Source organism: Brachycentrus maculatus, unplaced genomic scaffold, assembly GCF_059751285.1.
Source record: "Brachycentrus maculatus isolate JH-2025_06_01 unplaced genomic scaffold, ASM5975128v1 h1tg000101l, whole genome shotgun sequence".
Taxonomy (NCBI): domain Eukaryota; kingdom Metazoa; phylum Arthropoda; class Insecta; order Trichoptera; family Brachycentridae; genus Brachycentrus; species Brachycentrus maculatus.
The window spans coordinates 183,744-199,225 of NW_028280855.1; the positions used below are offsets into that span (position 1 = coordinate 183,744).

Here is a 15,482-nt window from a genome sequence, read left to right on the forward strand (position 1 = left end):
ACATACGCTTATGCGAGCCGCGTGGATCCAGTTAGAGTAGGCAGTAGGGTAGGTTAAGGATAAAGCAAAGTAGGCACTGGTCAGGTTTGTACATAGAACGGTAGTAATCCAGCACTTTCTGCCCATATAGAATGGCACACCTCAGGCTGAAGAAGAAGAATGTCCATTCTATCAAACTGCCACAGGTTTAGGAATGGATTTGAAACTAAATGCAAGTCATTGACTTTGTAGTGAAAACTTTCGAAATGAGAGACATCAAATTGATGATATCTTTTGTTTTTAATGAAAAATAGGTAATGCCATCTCTCTCTTTGGGAGGGACTGCTCCATCCAGCGCCGGCACCAGAAGATCATAGAAGAAGCTCCGGCGACCATCGCCAACCCGGACATATTTACAGAGATGGAGAGGGTATGTATTATTCATCTCTGTTTCTGCGGTTGGCATGCGTGGATGTAGAGCCAAACAAGGCTCATACGTAAAGGTGGGGACTGACCGGAGCGTTTCGTCGTAACGGAACATACGCGGCGAGCATCTGCACATCGGATGGAGTACTCGGAAGGAGCTCGGCTCACTGTGCTGATTATACGAATGCTCGCATTGTAACGTGTGGCGTTACGACGAAATGACTCCGGTCAGTCCCCACCATAACAGGCATGCACTACGATCCCCACATTTCCTCTCATCCCCCACATATATTCTCACCCTCCACATATATTCTCACCGCCACACATTTTCTCTCACCCCCATATTTCCTCTCGTCCCCCACATATCTTTATATCCCCCACATTTCCTCTCATCCACCACATTTCCTCTCATGCACCACATTTCCTCTCATCCACTACATTTCCTCTCATGCACCACATTTCCCCTCATCCTCAAAACATGTATACAAAGACAATTATTGAATGTATCCCTGCAAGTAAGAAAGTTGCCCGCCCAGAGGGGAGGTGTTATGGTTTGTCAAACAACGAGGCGCTAATATTTTGCACCTGATAAAACGAGAACAAACATAGAAGCGTGAAAGGCGTTCAAATTCAACCGAGTTATAAAAATAAACTATCTCATAAAATTATAACTTTTACTGTTTTACCAATAAATATGGTACATATAACTATTATGCACGTATTGTATTGTGTGTCTAGATCAGAAATGTGATAAATTAACAAGAAAACTTGAAAAAATTAATCAATAAAACATTATACCCGGGATGTGATTTTATTTGACGTTTCAATCAAAAGGATAATTCTATCCTTACAGCTACATCTTTGGTCAAGTGTCGTCAATAAATTTGTATAAAAATTATAAGAAATAATGCATTGCAAAAAGCTTTCTTTACTGATTTGTAGATTTCACACTAAAGTATCTTTATAATATGAACTACCACGGATGTGGGCGTGGCTTAACCTGCGGCTGTTATTCGAATGTAAAAACATACCTACCGCCAACGTTTGGCGGCAGATAGGCCGATGGGTTGATTGCGTGCATTTTTTGCTATTAGTACAAAATTGCTTGGTTTTTAAGATAAGTCTTTCAAAAATTTGTTGTTTAATAAAGTGTTAATGTCATCTGTGTTGGTTTCCAGTCTGCGGTCCGGCTGGCCAAGATGGTGGGGTACGTATCCGCCGGCACGGTGGAGTACCTGTACGACCCCTCCGGCTCCTACTTCTTCCTGGAGCTGAACCCCCGCCTGCAGGTGGAGCACCCCTGCACGGAGATGGTCGCCGACGTCAACCTTCCCGCCGCGCAACTCCAGGTATGGCCGCCGTGATATATGTACTCAATAATGTGTGTTGAGATGGTTTGGACGTGCAGAACGAATGAGTGAGGAAAGAACGGTAAAACAAATTTATGAGACGAATGTAATTGGGAAAAGGAGCAGAGGAAGACCAAGAGTGTGTGAGGAGATGCATGAACGTGGAAGAGGCGAAGAATGTTTGCAAGGACAGAGTTGTGTGGCGTTCTATTCTCTTTGCCTACCCCTGCGGAGAAGCGGTGTGATGGTTAGTTAGTTAGTGAGTCAGTTATTACAAAACAAACTTACATTTAATGCGTATGCTTTAGCGTAGGCTTTATGAATAGGGCACTGCATTATATAAAGGAGTATATTTTTTTTGTGAGGTCAATGCATCCCCTATGTCACTGCGACCATATTAGGTCTATTGTGACCTCCCTCTGTATCACAGCTCACTCTCAAAACCTAAATCGCAGTGTTATCTTGATGGTTAGTTAACACACGAAGGAAAGGTGATCAGCCCTCCGCTTCAGGCACCAGTCCAGGGTAATATTGAATAAATATTCACTTCAAACCCTTATTTGCACCCCAATGGTGCATAGGGCACTGCATCATATAAACGCGCAGTGTCATCTTGAACGTTAACACATGAAGGAAAGTTGATCAGCCTTCCGCTTCAGGTAGCAGTCCAGGGTAATATTGAATAAATATTAGAGTGAAAAAATCACTTTTATTTATTTGACCCCCCCCTTCTGGGAATTGAACCCGAGACCTCCAGAACGGTGGCCGAGCGTGCTGACCATTACACTGAAAAAATACTACCAGTACTCAAATTTTCCATTCTCATTTCAGATAGCCATGGGTTTGCCTCTCTACCACATCAAAGACATACGACTCCTGTATGGGGAATCTCCATGGGGAATGTCAGAAATCGACTTTGATGATCCGAGGCAGAAGCCGCAACCCTACGGGCATGTCATCGCCGCCAGGATCACCTCTGAAAACCCTGATGAAGGTACACAGCTCCGGAATCATCCAAGAGTCCTTGCATTTCAAAGAATATCTTTTCTTGAATGGACATACAGCAAAAGTTGATTTTATTGATTTTGTTGAAGTTAAAATGTAACAATTTTGTTTATTGTCCGCCTCCGTAGTGTAATGGTCAGCATGCTCGCCTACCGTTATGGAGGTCCCGGGTTCGATTCCCAGGGGGGTTTAATAAATATAAGTAATTTTTTCACTCTAATATTTATTCAATATTACACTGGACTGGTACCTGAAGTGGAGGGCTGATCGCCTTTCCTTCATGTGTTAACGATCGAGATAACACTGCGTTTATATGACATAGTGCCCTATGCACCGTTGGGGTGCGGATAAGGGTTTTATTATATATCATTTTTAAAGTTTTACCCTGTAGCGGGTAAATGTTAAGTTAAATATATGCCACTTTTGCTGGGATATATGTAGTACATTTTCTGGGCATTCTGAAAACATGGACAACTGAAAATTGACGATTTTTGATATATGACATTGTTTTTTTTCTTCACAATTTTCATTAGTGTAATGGTCAGCATGCTCGCCTACCGTTCTGGAGGTCCCGGGTTCGATTCCCAGGGGGGTTTAATAAATACAAGTGATTTTTTCACTCTAATATTTATTCAATATTACACTGGACTGGTACCTGAAGTGGAGGGCTGATCACCTTTCCTTCATGTGTAATCGGTCGAGATAACACTGCGTTTATATGAAGCAGTGCCCTATGCACCATTGGGGTGCGGTAAGGGATTTATTATTATTGTTAACTGCAGACAGTTGGTAGAATTCCATATTGAATTGTTGGGTAATATATCCAAAATGAAACAAGGTTTATTTGGTTGAATTCTATATTTATTTATGTATATGTTAATACGTGACGCGTTTTGTCTTCTCAGGACATTATCAAACACTCTGATATCAAAGATGAAGAAGAATATGGAAGTCTGGGCATTTACGGGGCTGACGACCATCATAGATATAGGCTGGTTTAAGTGATCACTTTACATACATGTAACATTCACCAATTCTACCCATTATTGACAACCACACTGCTCAAATTCTTGGAAGTTCTATATATAATATATGTACCAATTTAGGAACATTGTTCTTGAATCACTAGAACTTCCTAGAGACATCTATTGGTGAGATGAAAATAATGTTTTTAAAAATATTATCATTATTATTATTAATATCATCCGCCTCCGTAGTGTAATGGTCAGCACGCTCAGCTACCGTTCCGGAGGTCCCGGGTTCGATTCCCAAGGGGGGTAAAATAAATATAAGTGATTTTTTCACTGTTACATATATTCAATATCACCTTGGACTGGTACCTGAAGCGGAGAGCTGATCACCTTTCCTTCATGCGTAAACGATCAAGATAACACTGCGTTTATATGCAGTACCCTATGCACCATTGTGGTGCGGATAAGGGTTTTATCATTATTATTAATTGAATCCTTCCATGCAGGTTTCAAGCCCTCATCCGGCACTGTGCAGGAGTTGAACTTCCGCTCCTCCAAGAACGTGTGGGGCTACTTCTCGGTGGCGGCCTCCGGCGGGCTGCACGAGTTTGCCGACTCCCAGTTTGGCCACTGCTTCTCCTGGGGAGAGACCCGCGAGCAGGCCAGAGAGTGAGTCGCCTACCCATTCGGCCCTGCTTTTCCTTCTAGCCCTAATCCGCACCTGGTTCTGAATATGGAACTGAATTATATATATATATTTTGCATATTAAAAGCATTGATAGTTTGTGGTATGGTAATAAAACACGCTCCTTATCATCCATTGTTTACTTAGTGTAATACCACTTTTAAAAACACTTATTGATGACTACCGGTGACTACCGGTTTCTGACAATCATTCCATCGTCAGGTCATTGAAATAAAATTATTACTTTTCTTCTTTTCTTCTCCGTCTTAATCCTCATTGCTGAGGGTTGTGACCCTTGCAGAAGCAATGACTCTTCTCCAGTTATCCCTTGACTGCGCTGCACGTAGCGCTCCAACCACTGAGGTGCCTGCTGCTGCCTTAATTTGATCGGTCCATCGTGTGGGGGATCTTCCTCTCCCTCTCTTTCCCTCCAGGCTACCGATCACAACTAGTCGTTCCAGGCTATCCTCGTTGCCACGCGCAACGTGTCCAAAGAACTGGAGAATCCGTCGGGTACAGATATTGGCCAGAGACAAGCCATCCAAGCGTAGTTCCTGGCGAATGGACTCATTGGTGCGTCTAGCTGTCCATGGAATTCGGAGCATGCGCCTCCAACACCACATTTCGAAGGCATCAATTTTTCTCCTTTCTGCTGCTTTTATAGTCCATGTTTCAGCAGCATAGAGAAAAATGGAGTGGACCAAGCTCCTGACAAGCTTCATCTTGGTGTTGTTACTCACACCCCGGTCTTTCCAGATTTTGTCTAGCTTAGACATGGCACTTTTGGCGATGGCGATACGACGTCTAATCTCTCCTTCACAAGTTCCTTCATTGCTGATTTGAGATCCAAGGAACTGGAACTCGTTTATTATCTCTAAACCTTCGAGTGAGTTCCCGAGATCACCAAACTTCTTAGATCGATCTATGATCATGATCTTGGTCTTGCTTTGGTTAATCTCTAGTCCCAGTGCCTTGCTCTCAATCTCTACTCGTTTAAGGAGATCTACCATCTCTTTTGGGTCTTTGGCCAAAAGTGTTGTGTCGTCCGCATATCGTATATTGGACAGCTTTACGCCACCAATGGACACTCCTCCATTCCATTTGTAGAGAGCCCTGCGCATGATGTATTCCCCATAGATGTTAAACAGGTCAGGGGAGAGTATGCATCCCTGTCTTACACCTTTCTCAGTGGGGAAGCTTGCAGTGTTTATGCCATTGATTCTTACGATTGCCTTACTTTGGGCATAAAGTCCATGGATGAGTTTTATCAAATGGGATGGGACTCCCATCTCCATGAGTACTTTCCACAGATGTTCCCACTTCACGCAGTCGAAAGCTTTTTTGTAATCGATAAAGCATAAAACTGTTGGCGTCAGGAACTCTCGGCTTTTTTCGATCACTTGGCGGATGTTGAGGATCTGCTCTCTTGTTCCTCTTCCTTTCACAAAACCAGCTTGTTCCTTTGGTATTTGCCATCCAATGTAACTGTGTAATCGTGCTTTTAGAACATATAGCATTATCTTGCTGGTGTGAGAGATAAGTGCTATTGTCCTATAGTTTTCACACTTTTTGGATGAGCCTTTTTTGTGAAGAGGAATGAAAACAGATTCAGCCCATTCCTGAGGCCATGTTCCCGTTCTCCATATGAGGTTGCAGAGATCCAGCACTGTTTTTATGCCCTTATCTCCTAGTTCTTTTAGAAGCTCGGCCTGTATGCAGTCATTGCCGGGGGACTTGTTGCATTTTAGTTTTTTCAGTGCATTTCGAATCTCTTCTTCCAAAATGTCGGGTTCCATGGTTTGATTCTCAAAGGAAGGACTTCCTGCTGTTGAGGTCTCGGCATATAGTCCGGAGCAGTAACCTCGCCATCTCTCCAAGACGCTGCCAATGTCCGTCAGAACGCTTCCATTTTGGTCCTCTATTGCCCATGTCTGAGGTTTGAAGGCACGGGTTAAGAGTTTAACCTTTTGGAAAAGATCCTTTGTAGTGACGCTATTCGCTTTATCTTCTATCTCAGCACAGATATCCGAAATTTGTTTATTTTTGTCTCGTCGGCAATGTCTTTGTATATCTTTATTGAGCCTAGAGTATTCTTGTCTCGCTTCTGCAGATGAGGTTCCTTTTACTCTCATCGCTTTTCGCTTTGATATCATATCCCATGTGGGGTCTGATATCCAAGATTTCCTCTTTTCATTTCTCGGCTCCTGATATTTCATTGCAGTCTTGACAATTTTCTCTTTGAGACTGTTCCAACGCTGTTCGACATTTTCTGAGGAGTTTACGTTGAAATCAGCGTCTTGTTTCCTGATATCTGTGCCAAAACATTTAATTGCTGGCTCATTGAGGTTTAAAGTTTTAAACTTATCCCTTTTTATAATTTTGAACTTGGCTCTGATTTGTGCAATTAGCAGATTATGATCAGAGCCGCAATCTGCACCAGGATAAGTTTTAACATTACTTACTGATGACCTCCAGCGGCTATTTATCATGATGTAATCAATCTGGTTGCGACATCTAGCACCCGGTGATATCCATGTGTATAGGCGTCTGATGTGCTGTTTAAACCAAGTATTCATGATTATCATTTTTTCTTCAATAGCAAATTGGATCAAACGTTCACCTCTATCATTTTGGGTGCCAATTCCATAATGGCCAACTGCACCTTCGAGGTAACTGTTTGATCCAACTTTTGCATTGAGATCACCAATAACCATCGTTATTTCTTTATTGGGTATTTGAGCCAGCGTATCTTTGAGAGAAGAATAGAAAAGATCAATAACTTCATCTGGAGCATCGGCAGTCGGTGCATACACTTGTACAATATTCATTTTGCAGGGTTGAGTGTTCAGTTTGATGTGGATCATTCTGTCATTAATGGGGTTATATCCAATGACAGACTTACTTAACTGAGATGTTAAAATTACCGCTACCCCACTAAATGTTGCATTTGCATTGCCTGAGAAGTATATTGTATTACCGTTTGCTGTTGTTAAGTGTCCACTTTCGGTCCAATGTGTTTCTGAGACTCCTAATATGTGTATGTTATGGTTGGTCATTTCTTTTTCTAGAATATCCGTCTTTCCTGGCAGGCGTAATCCTCTGACATTCCAGGTGCCAACTCTGTGTGTATTACGCACGGATATTCTTGTATTGGAATTAGCTTCACCAGTCGCACATTTCCCACATGGTGCCTGGTGCGTCACACCGATGTGCCCGGTCACCGATTTCCCACCTTGGGGCCCGGACCCCCAGAGGCGCCGGGTGTCAATCGGATCGCTCGACGGCCTTCCTATTTGTTTGCTTACTTTCATTGGGTTGTCTTGGGAAAGTAGTGCAGTGGTTTCCCGTTGCCTTCTGCACCGCAGTACTCCAGTCGTTGAGGCTGTTGCAGCTGCGCCTGGAGTAATCTGTTGGGCAACCGTTCTGGCATCCATTGCCTCCGCTCGCTTCCAGTTCTGATGGGTACTGCTGCCCTCCATCAGTGCAGTAGCCCAGCTAACTCGGGCTGTGGATGCCGGTTGTCCAGTTTCCTGGCAGCCACCATCCCTAGGTACACGGCCTGCACCGGGACCATCCAGGGAGCTCCTCGCCAGTTCAGCACTGATGCGAGCCCCCCAGACCCCCGTCTCCCGTCTGCTCACCTACCCAGGCTTCCAAAGGGGTTGGTTACCGCAATCTCTTCCTGGGTTGCTAGGTTTAACAGGGTTCACCACGGGTAGGTGGGAGTGGAGTTGATGCAGAGAGGCTAGTATGTACACAACTTGTATAGTTACATTGTATTGCGCATCTGCATCCACGAACCCTATAACTAATAAATTACTATAACTAATAAATACACAAGTTAACCAAATTTACAAGGTGTATGCAATTGGAAAAAGGAGCAGAAGAAGACCGAGAAAAACTTGGCACGATCAGGTATGCCAAATACTTTCAAATTAGGAGTCGTAACAATCGGCAGGTATGTACATATGAGGAGATGCATGAACGTGGAAGAGGGGAAGAATGTTTGCAAAGACAGAGTGGTGGGGTGTTATATTCTATCTGTTAGTTAATTTAAATAATTTTTCTAAAAGTTCGTTATTAAATATGTTTCCAATCACTCATCATCCCTGATCCCTTTTGACTGTGACTGCCAATCAACACAAAAAGTAAAGCCACTTGAGATCTACCCAAGGTCTTTTGCCTTGCGGCTAAAATATTTTGAATCTTGTTTAGTAGATATTGCCGCCTATACAATGCCTGCATTGCTCCTGTTCTCTTATACGGCTGTGAAACATGGCACCTTAAAAGGGCCCAGAGCAGCCGTGTACTGAGCTTTGAGAATAGGTGTCTGCGGAGAATTTTAGGCGTGCGATGGTTTGACTTTGTGAGGAATGAAGAGATAAGGCGTAGGACGCGGAAAATCTTGGTCACAACTGTCGTCAAGAAAAGGCGATTCAGTTGGCTTGGCCATGTACTCCGCACGTCTCCCGAGAGCTGCCATCAAGCTTGCCTCTTTTACAAGGCATCAGGTTCCCGACCACTGCTGACAATTCGTCGGCAGTTCTCGTCAGAACTTCGGGACGCGGATCTGACTTGGGAGGATGCAAGGGCCATATGCTCCACCTACGGAGCGGATATGGTTTAATAATAATTTATAAGTAGATAGGCTCCCTTAGACGAATGTGTGAAAATCATTGTATGACAGAATTAAAAACGAAGATATAAGGCTGAACGAGAAATAATTGAAAAGACTAGGAAGAGTTCTTTGCGGTGGTATGGACATGTGGAGCGAATGGATAACGAGAGAATGACTAAGAAAATATATGTGGCGAATGTGAGAGGGAAAACAGAACGAAGACGACCGAAAAATACTTGGCACGATCAGATCAATCAGAACCTAAAATCTGGCAGTGTCAAAAGTCTGCGTAATTGGAGGCCATGTATGGATGTGAAGGAGGCGAGGAGTGTATGTCAGGACAGAAGAGTCTGGCGTTCCATCCTCTCTGCCCACTCCTGCGGAGAAACGGCGTGATGGTAGTAGTACATAATAAGTAGATAGTGTTTTAGTGACTTGCGGTGTCGTTTAGTAAGAATGCGTGTTTCAGGAACCTGGTGATAGCCCTCAAGGAGCTGTCCATCCGCGGGGACTTCAGGACGACGGTGGAGTACCTCATCACGCTGCTGGAGACGAAGAGCTTCCAGGAGAACACCATCGACACCTCCTGGCTGGACGCCCTCATCTCGGAGAGGGTAACCACTTGTCTATAGATATGCCGTTTAATTTGTCCATAATTTATGTATTAATTGTTAAATTTAACACTGATTTTTGAGTCTAAGTTGTAGACTTAGAAGACTCAAAAACTTACTCAGTAGACTCAAAAACTTACTCAGTAGACTCAAAAACTTACTTAGTAGACTCAAAAACTTACTTAGTAGACTCAAAAACTTACTCAGTAGACTCAAAAACTTACTCAGTAGACTCAAAAACTTACTTAGTAGACTCAAAAACTTACTTAGTAGACTCAAAAACTTTCTTTATATATTTAAAAAATCTGTGTCTGATTTAACAATTAATACTTTCACTTTGTTGACCAAAGAATTTTTGAAAGACTACTGTTTGTACTATTAATTTTGTGAAGGGTTGTGGTCCCGTTGTTAGTGTCGCGGACTCTTAAGTCAGAGTTTCTCGGTTCGAATCCACGAAAAATAATTATTTTATAATCTTATACCTATAGATTCAATCGGAGAAGCCGGACATCATGCTGGGGGTCATCTGCGGCTCTCTCCTGATAGCCGACAAGGGGATTTCCCGAGGGTTCCAGAATTTCCAGACCGCCTTGGAGAAGTATGTTGCGTCTCCTTTGTTACAATTAACACTTTATTTAAGTACAAATTTTCTAAAAACTTTTCCCTAATACCATGTAGATTTGTACTACTAGCAAAAAATGTACAGTTCAAAATATTTTCTAGGGGACAGATCCAGGCTTCGAACACTCTGAATAACGTGATGGATGTAGAGCTCATCAACGGTGGATACAAGTACAAGGTGCAGGCCACCAAGAGCGGCCCCAACTCCTACTTCCTGGTCCTCAACGGCTCCTTCAAAGAGATCGAGGTCCACCCACTCACAGACGGAGGTGATCAATCTTTTATTGTCATTCTAAATATAGTTTGTATTTTAAAAACATTATTAACCTTCCCCTTACGGTGCTAAAAACTTCCTTTTAATTTTTAAAATATAGGCCTTGTGGGTTATTTCTTTTTAAACAACACGATCCACGGTGTGGGGGATCTTCCTCTCCCTCTCTTTCCCTCCAGGCTACCGATCACAACTAGTTGTTCCAGGTTATCCTCGTTGCCACGCGCAACGTGTCCAAAGAACTGGAGAATCCGTCAGGTACAAATATTGGCCAGAGTCAAGCCACCCAAGCGTAGTTCCTGGCGAATGGACTCATTGAGCAAAGATATTTTAATGTTGTTAGTATTTTAATGGAAGCCTGATGAAGCAACTACTAGATATAGCTTTCTTTTCATCATTGGTCCTTCATTTTTAGGGATGCTGCTCTCGGTGGACGGGTCCTCGTTCACGACGTACATGAAGGAGGAGGTGGACCGCTACCGCATCGTGATCGGCAACCAGACGTGCGTGTTTGACAAGGAGAACGACCCCTCCCTGCTGCGGAGTCCCTCCGCCGGCAAGCTCATCAACGCCCTGGTGGAAGACGGCGCCCACGTTGACAGGGGGCAGCCCTACGCTGAGATAGAGGTGCGCATGCTTCCCCGTATATATGTACATATATATATATGTACATATATAAAAGTCTGCAATCTGTCCGCGGAGATTGTGAACTTAAAATCAACACACAAGCCACTGCTTCCGAATTCGCTATTTTTTTCAAAAATAAAATCGAAAATATTCGGAAAGCAACATCATTGGTTAAAAATCCAACAATTTCCTGTAATGCCTTGCAGTATCTGAAAATTTTCGAGTCCACAAATATAAGTGAGGTAACAAAACTTATTAATGCTTTGCCCAATAAACAGTGTTTACTGGACCCACTACCGACATGGCTTTTGAAAGAATGTGTTAACGAGATTGCTCCATTTATAAGAGATCTTATAAACATGTCTCTGGAGAAAAGCATTGTTCCAAGGGCCATGAAAAAGGCAAACGTTACACCACTAATAAAAAATTCTCAGATGGACTCCGAGGACCTTTCAAGCTACCGCCCAATTTCCAACCTTCCTGTCATATCAAAAATAATAGAGAAAATTGTTGCCCATAGACTGACAACGTATGTTGAAAATAGCAAGTTGTTTTCAGAGAGGCAATCGGCATACAGGCGATACCACTCTACAGAGACAGGCGTAGTGAGAGTACTGTCTGATATAATAACTGCTGTGGATGCTGGTGACCTTGTTTTGGTTTCCTTTTTGGATATGAGTGCTGCTTTCGACACGGTTGATCACAATATTCTGCTGGAACGCTTGAGGAAGACATACGGCATCTGTGATAAAGCACTTGCATGGTTTTGCTCATACCTTCGAGAACGTGAATATTCAGTCATTTTTCAAAAAGTTAAATCCCCTTATCATTCCGTCTCTACTGGTGTACCCCAGGGATCAGTCCTAGGTCCTCTTCTATACCTTCTATATACGAAAGACATAGAAAATATTATAAAGTCACACGGATTGTGGTCTCACTGCTATGCGGATGACACTCAAATTTATTTTTATTGTAGGCCGGAGGAAAAATATAAACTTGTTGACTCTATTAATAAGTGCATTGAGAGAATAGGAGAATGGATGGCTGAAAACAGACTGACGTTAAACCCGTCCAAAACGGAACATCTCTGGATAGCCACACCTAAACGACAGAATTTGATTGATAACACGACACCACTCAATCCAAAGAGTACCACTACACCGGCCGTCAAACTGCTCGGCGTGTTCTTAGATTCTGATCTCTCCCTTGAGACTCAAATTAGCAAAACAACAAGTACATGTTTTTATCAGCTAAGGCAAATTAAAAGCATTCGCAAGAATCTGCCAGTTGATGCTGCCCGTCAATTAATAAATGCGTTTGTAATATCGAGAGTAGATTATTGTAACGGTATATACACGGGTCTACCAAACAATAAAATGACTCGACTGCAATCAGTGTTAAACGCAGCAGCGAGACTAATTTTTGGAATTTCTAAATTCAGTCACATCACCCCACTACTTCACAAACTCCACTGGTTACGCTTTCCAGAAAGGGTTGAGTATAAACTCTGCCTACTCATGTATAAATCAATACACAATATGGCTCCAGAGTATCTTAAGGAGCTGTGTATTCCAGATGAATTGGTTGATAGACGTCTCACGCTTCGATCGGCTACAACATCTGCAATGGGCAAAGTTATCTTACCAGCTCGCAAGCAACGCACTAAATTTGGCGAGCGTGCCTTTGCTGTTGCAGGACCGACGGCGTGGAATGCTCTTCCACCAATGGTTAGAAATAGTAAGAGTGAGATGATCTTTAGAAAAAGACTAAAAACACATTTGTTTTCTAAATCATTTCCACCATAATATTTTCCCCAATTCATTCACCGTGAAGCGCCCTTGAGGTATTTTTTTACGAAAATGGCGCTATATAAGTTATCCAATTTTATTATTATTATTATATATATATATATATATAATGTGTTCAGAAAATTAAAAATGCAAGATTATTAATCAAATCGATATTGTTCCCTTCAAAGTACTTTATATTGAAAGCTGTCCCACAGCATGCCCAGATCTGATACAGAAGCATCTAGGCTTCCTGACAGATCTGCTCTTGCTAAGCAATTTTTTTTTTGAACTAAGTTGCGAAATTTATTGAAAATGTGAAACAACATAAAATTGTATCCCGATTTTACTACGAATTTACATTTAAAAGCTTTCAATATACCTGTCACTGCCAATCTAAATAATACAAGGCTGTAAGTCCATCACCAAATTTCTAGAAGTACCCCAGTGTAAGTTCCCTGCCCTTCAAAGTACTCCCTATCGACTTCAACGCACTTATGCCGGCGCTTGATCAGTCCTCGAAACATTTTTTATCATCGGTTTTCGGTATGGCCATCAGAGCCATCTCCGATTTTTCAATGACCTCATCTCGGATGCTGTAACGCGTTCCGGGAGCGGTTTCTTGAGTCAGCTGAATAAGAAAAAGTCACAGGGAGCCAAATCAGGTTTATTCAGTGGTTGTTGGATGGTATTCGTTCCGCTTTTAGCCAAATGGTCACGGATAACGATGGCATTGTGCGACGGTGCGTTATCGCGGTGCAAGATCCACGAGTTGTTTGCCCACAAATCTGGTCTTTTTGGCAAATTGCTTCACCCAAACGTCTTGAGCGGATCCAAAAGCGATGCCTAACTCCTCTGCCATCTTTCTGATTCTCAATTTGCGGCTTACGGTCATCTATTCTTTGATTTTATTTATGTTTTCGTCAGTTTTCGATGTTGAAACCCTGTTATTGCGTTCATGGCCACTTCAGAAACATTAGTTTTCTTCGGAATATCTTTGCCAAAACACTTTTCTGGCATTTTCAATGTCGTCGCACCACAAAAACCGCAAAATTTAATACAAACTCGTTGTAGCAAATTCCATTCCATTTTTCAAAATTGTCAAAAATCGAAAACACAAATCGCAGATGTACTCGATACAGCGTCACTTTTACAAATGTCAAGCTATCAAGCTGAAAATGTCATAGAATATCAATGACAAATGTGACAATCTAAGAAAAAAAAGAAAACTCAAATCGGGTGACTGAGAACGCCACACGGTGGTGATTCCGGGAACTTTTTGAACAAGGTAGTATGTATATACAAGCAAGCTCATCACTACTCTGGACTGTGACTCTTGCACACTGTGTTTCAAGTTCGTTCAATATATCTAGAAGTTTTGAGAATTTGAATAGTGTGGTTGTCAGTCATGGGTATAGCCAAGCTGTATCAGATTTTGGTAACCAAAAAGTCAGTTAGAAGGACTTTTACTGAGCAGGGCAGGTCCATGACTGTACATTAATTTGAAAGCTGTCCCACCGTATGCCCAGATCTGATACAGAAGCATCTAGGCTTCCTGACAGATCTGCTCTTGCTAAGCAATTTTTTTTTAAACTAAGTTGCGAGTTTTATTGAAAATGTGAAACAACATAAAATTGTATCCCGATTTTACTATGAATTTACATTTAAAAGCTTTCAATATACCTGTCACTGCCAATCTAAATAATACAAGGCTGTAAGTCCATCACCAAATTTTCTAGAAGTTCCCATGACTGTACAATTTCCGTTCCTCGTATAACTGATGATGCTCCTTGTCTCCGATTCTCTAGGTCATGAAGATGGTGATGACGCTGTCGGCGCCGGAAGCCGGGCAGGTGCTGTTTGCCAAGCGTCCGGGAGCCATACTGGACGCGGGATCCGTCATAGCTCACCTGGAACTGGACGACCCCAGTCTGGTCACCAAAGCCCAGGTATTTCTACAGATTTTTAACTCCTTTGTACATAAAATTAGAAATAAATAATAATAATCTAAAGAAACAAGTCAAGAAGTGGCTTCTCGATATGGGACAGAAGAGTGCATAATGTTGGTCACCCCACGCAGTTGTCAGAAATGATAGAAAATACTCAAAAGCATATCTGGCAAGAGTCTACGAGGCTGAATAAGGAACACCAGGATAAGAGAAATACGCAAGATGGAAGATGTCGCTAGGTGGGTAAGGCAACGAAGGAGACAATGGTATGCGCATGTGAGGAGAATGGAACCATCCAGACTCCCCCACATTGCACTGTGTAGTCAATCCCAAGGTAGACTACCTCCAGGCAGACGATTAAAGAGATGGATTGACTGCTGGGAATCCACGTCGCAAGAGGCTTAACCCTTTTAAAAACAGGCCACAAGACCAATAAGTAGAAAAAGAAACACATTCACAAATACAGTTTTGTCTTATCTTAATCTTGTACAAGAGGGTTAATAAATCATTCATCTCGTCAGTTCACAAGTCACAAACTATGCAATGCTTCCCAATGTGCATTTTTTTCTTTTCGTGTGGTTTC

At 42.4% G+C, this 15,482-nt stretch overlaps 1 protein-coding gene across 9 annotated transcripts in view; it reads left to right on the plus strand.

Moving 5' to 3' along the window:
* ACC (acetyl-CoA carboxylase) overlaps positions 1-15,482 on the plus strand; it is a 108,298-nt gene that overhangs the window by 61,721 nt on the left and 31,095 nt on the right. For all 9 annotated transcript variants that reach the window (XM_088258644.1, XM_088258645.1, XM_088258648.1 and 6 more), the window contains 9 exons: positions 294-409; positions 1,584-1,754; positions 2,586-2,748; positions 4,237-4,399; positions 9,503-9,647; positions 10,133-10,242; positions 10,368-10,534; positions 10,952-11,163; positions 14,759-14,899. In XM_088258644.1, the coding sequence (XP_088114770.1) occupies positions 294-409; positions 1,584-1,754; positions 2,586-2,748; positions 4,237-4,399; positions 9,503-9,647; positions 10,133-10,242; positions 10,368-10,534; positions 10,952-11,163; positions 14,759-14,899 (1,388 nt within the window). The remainder of the gene's footprint in view (positions 1-293; positions 410-1,583; positions 1,755-2,585; positions 2,749-4,236; positions 4,400-9,502; positions 9,648-10,132; positions 10,243-10,367; positions 10,535-10,951; positions 11,164-14,758; positions 14,900-15,482) is intronic.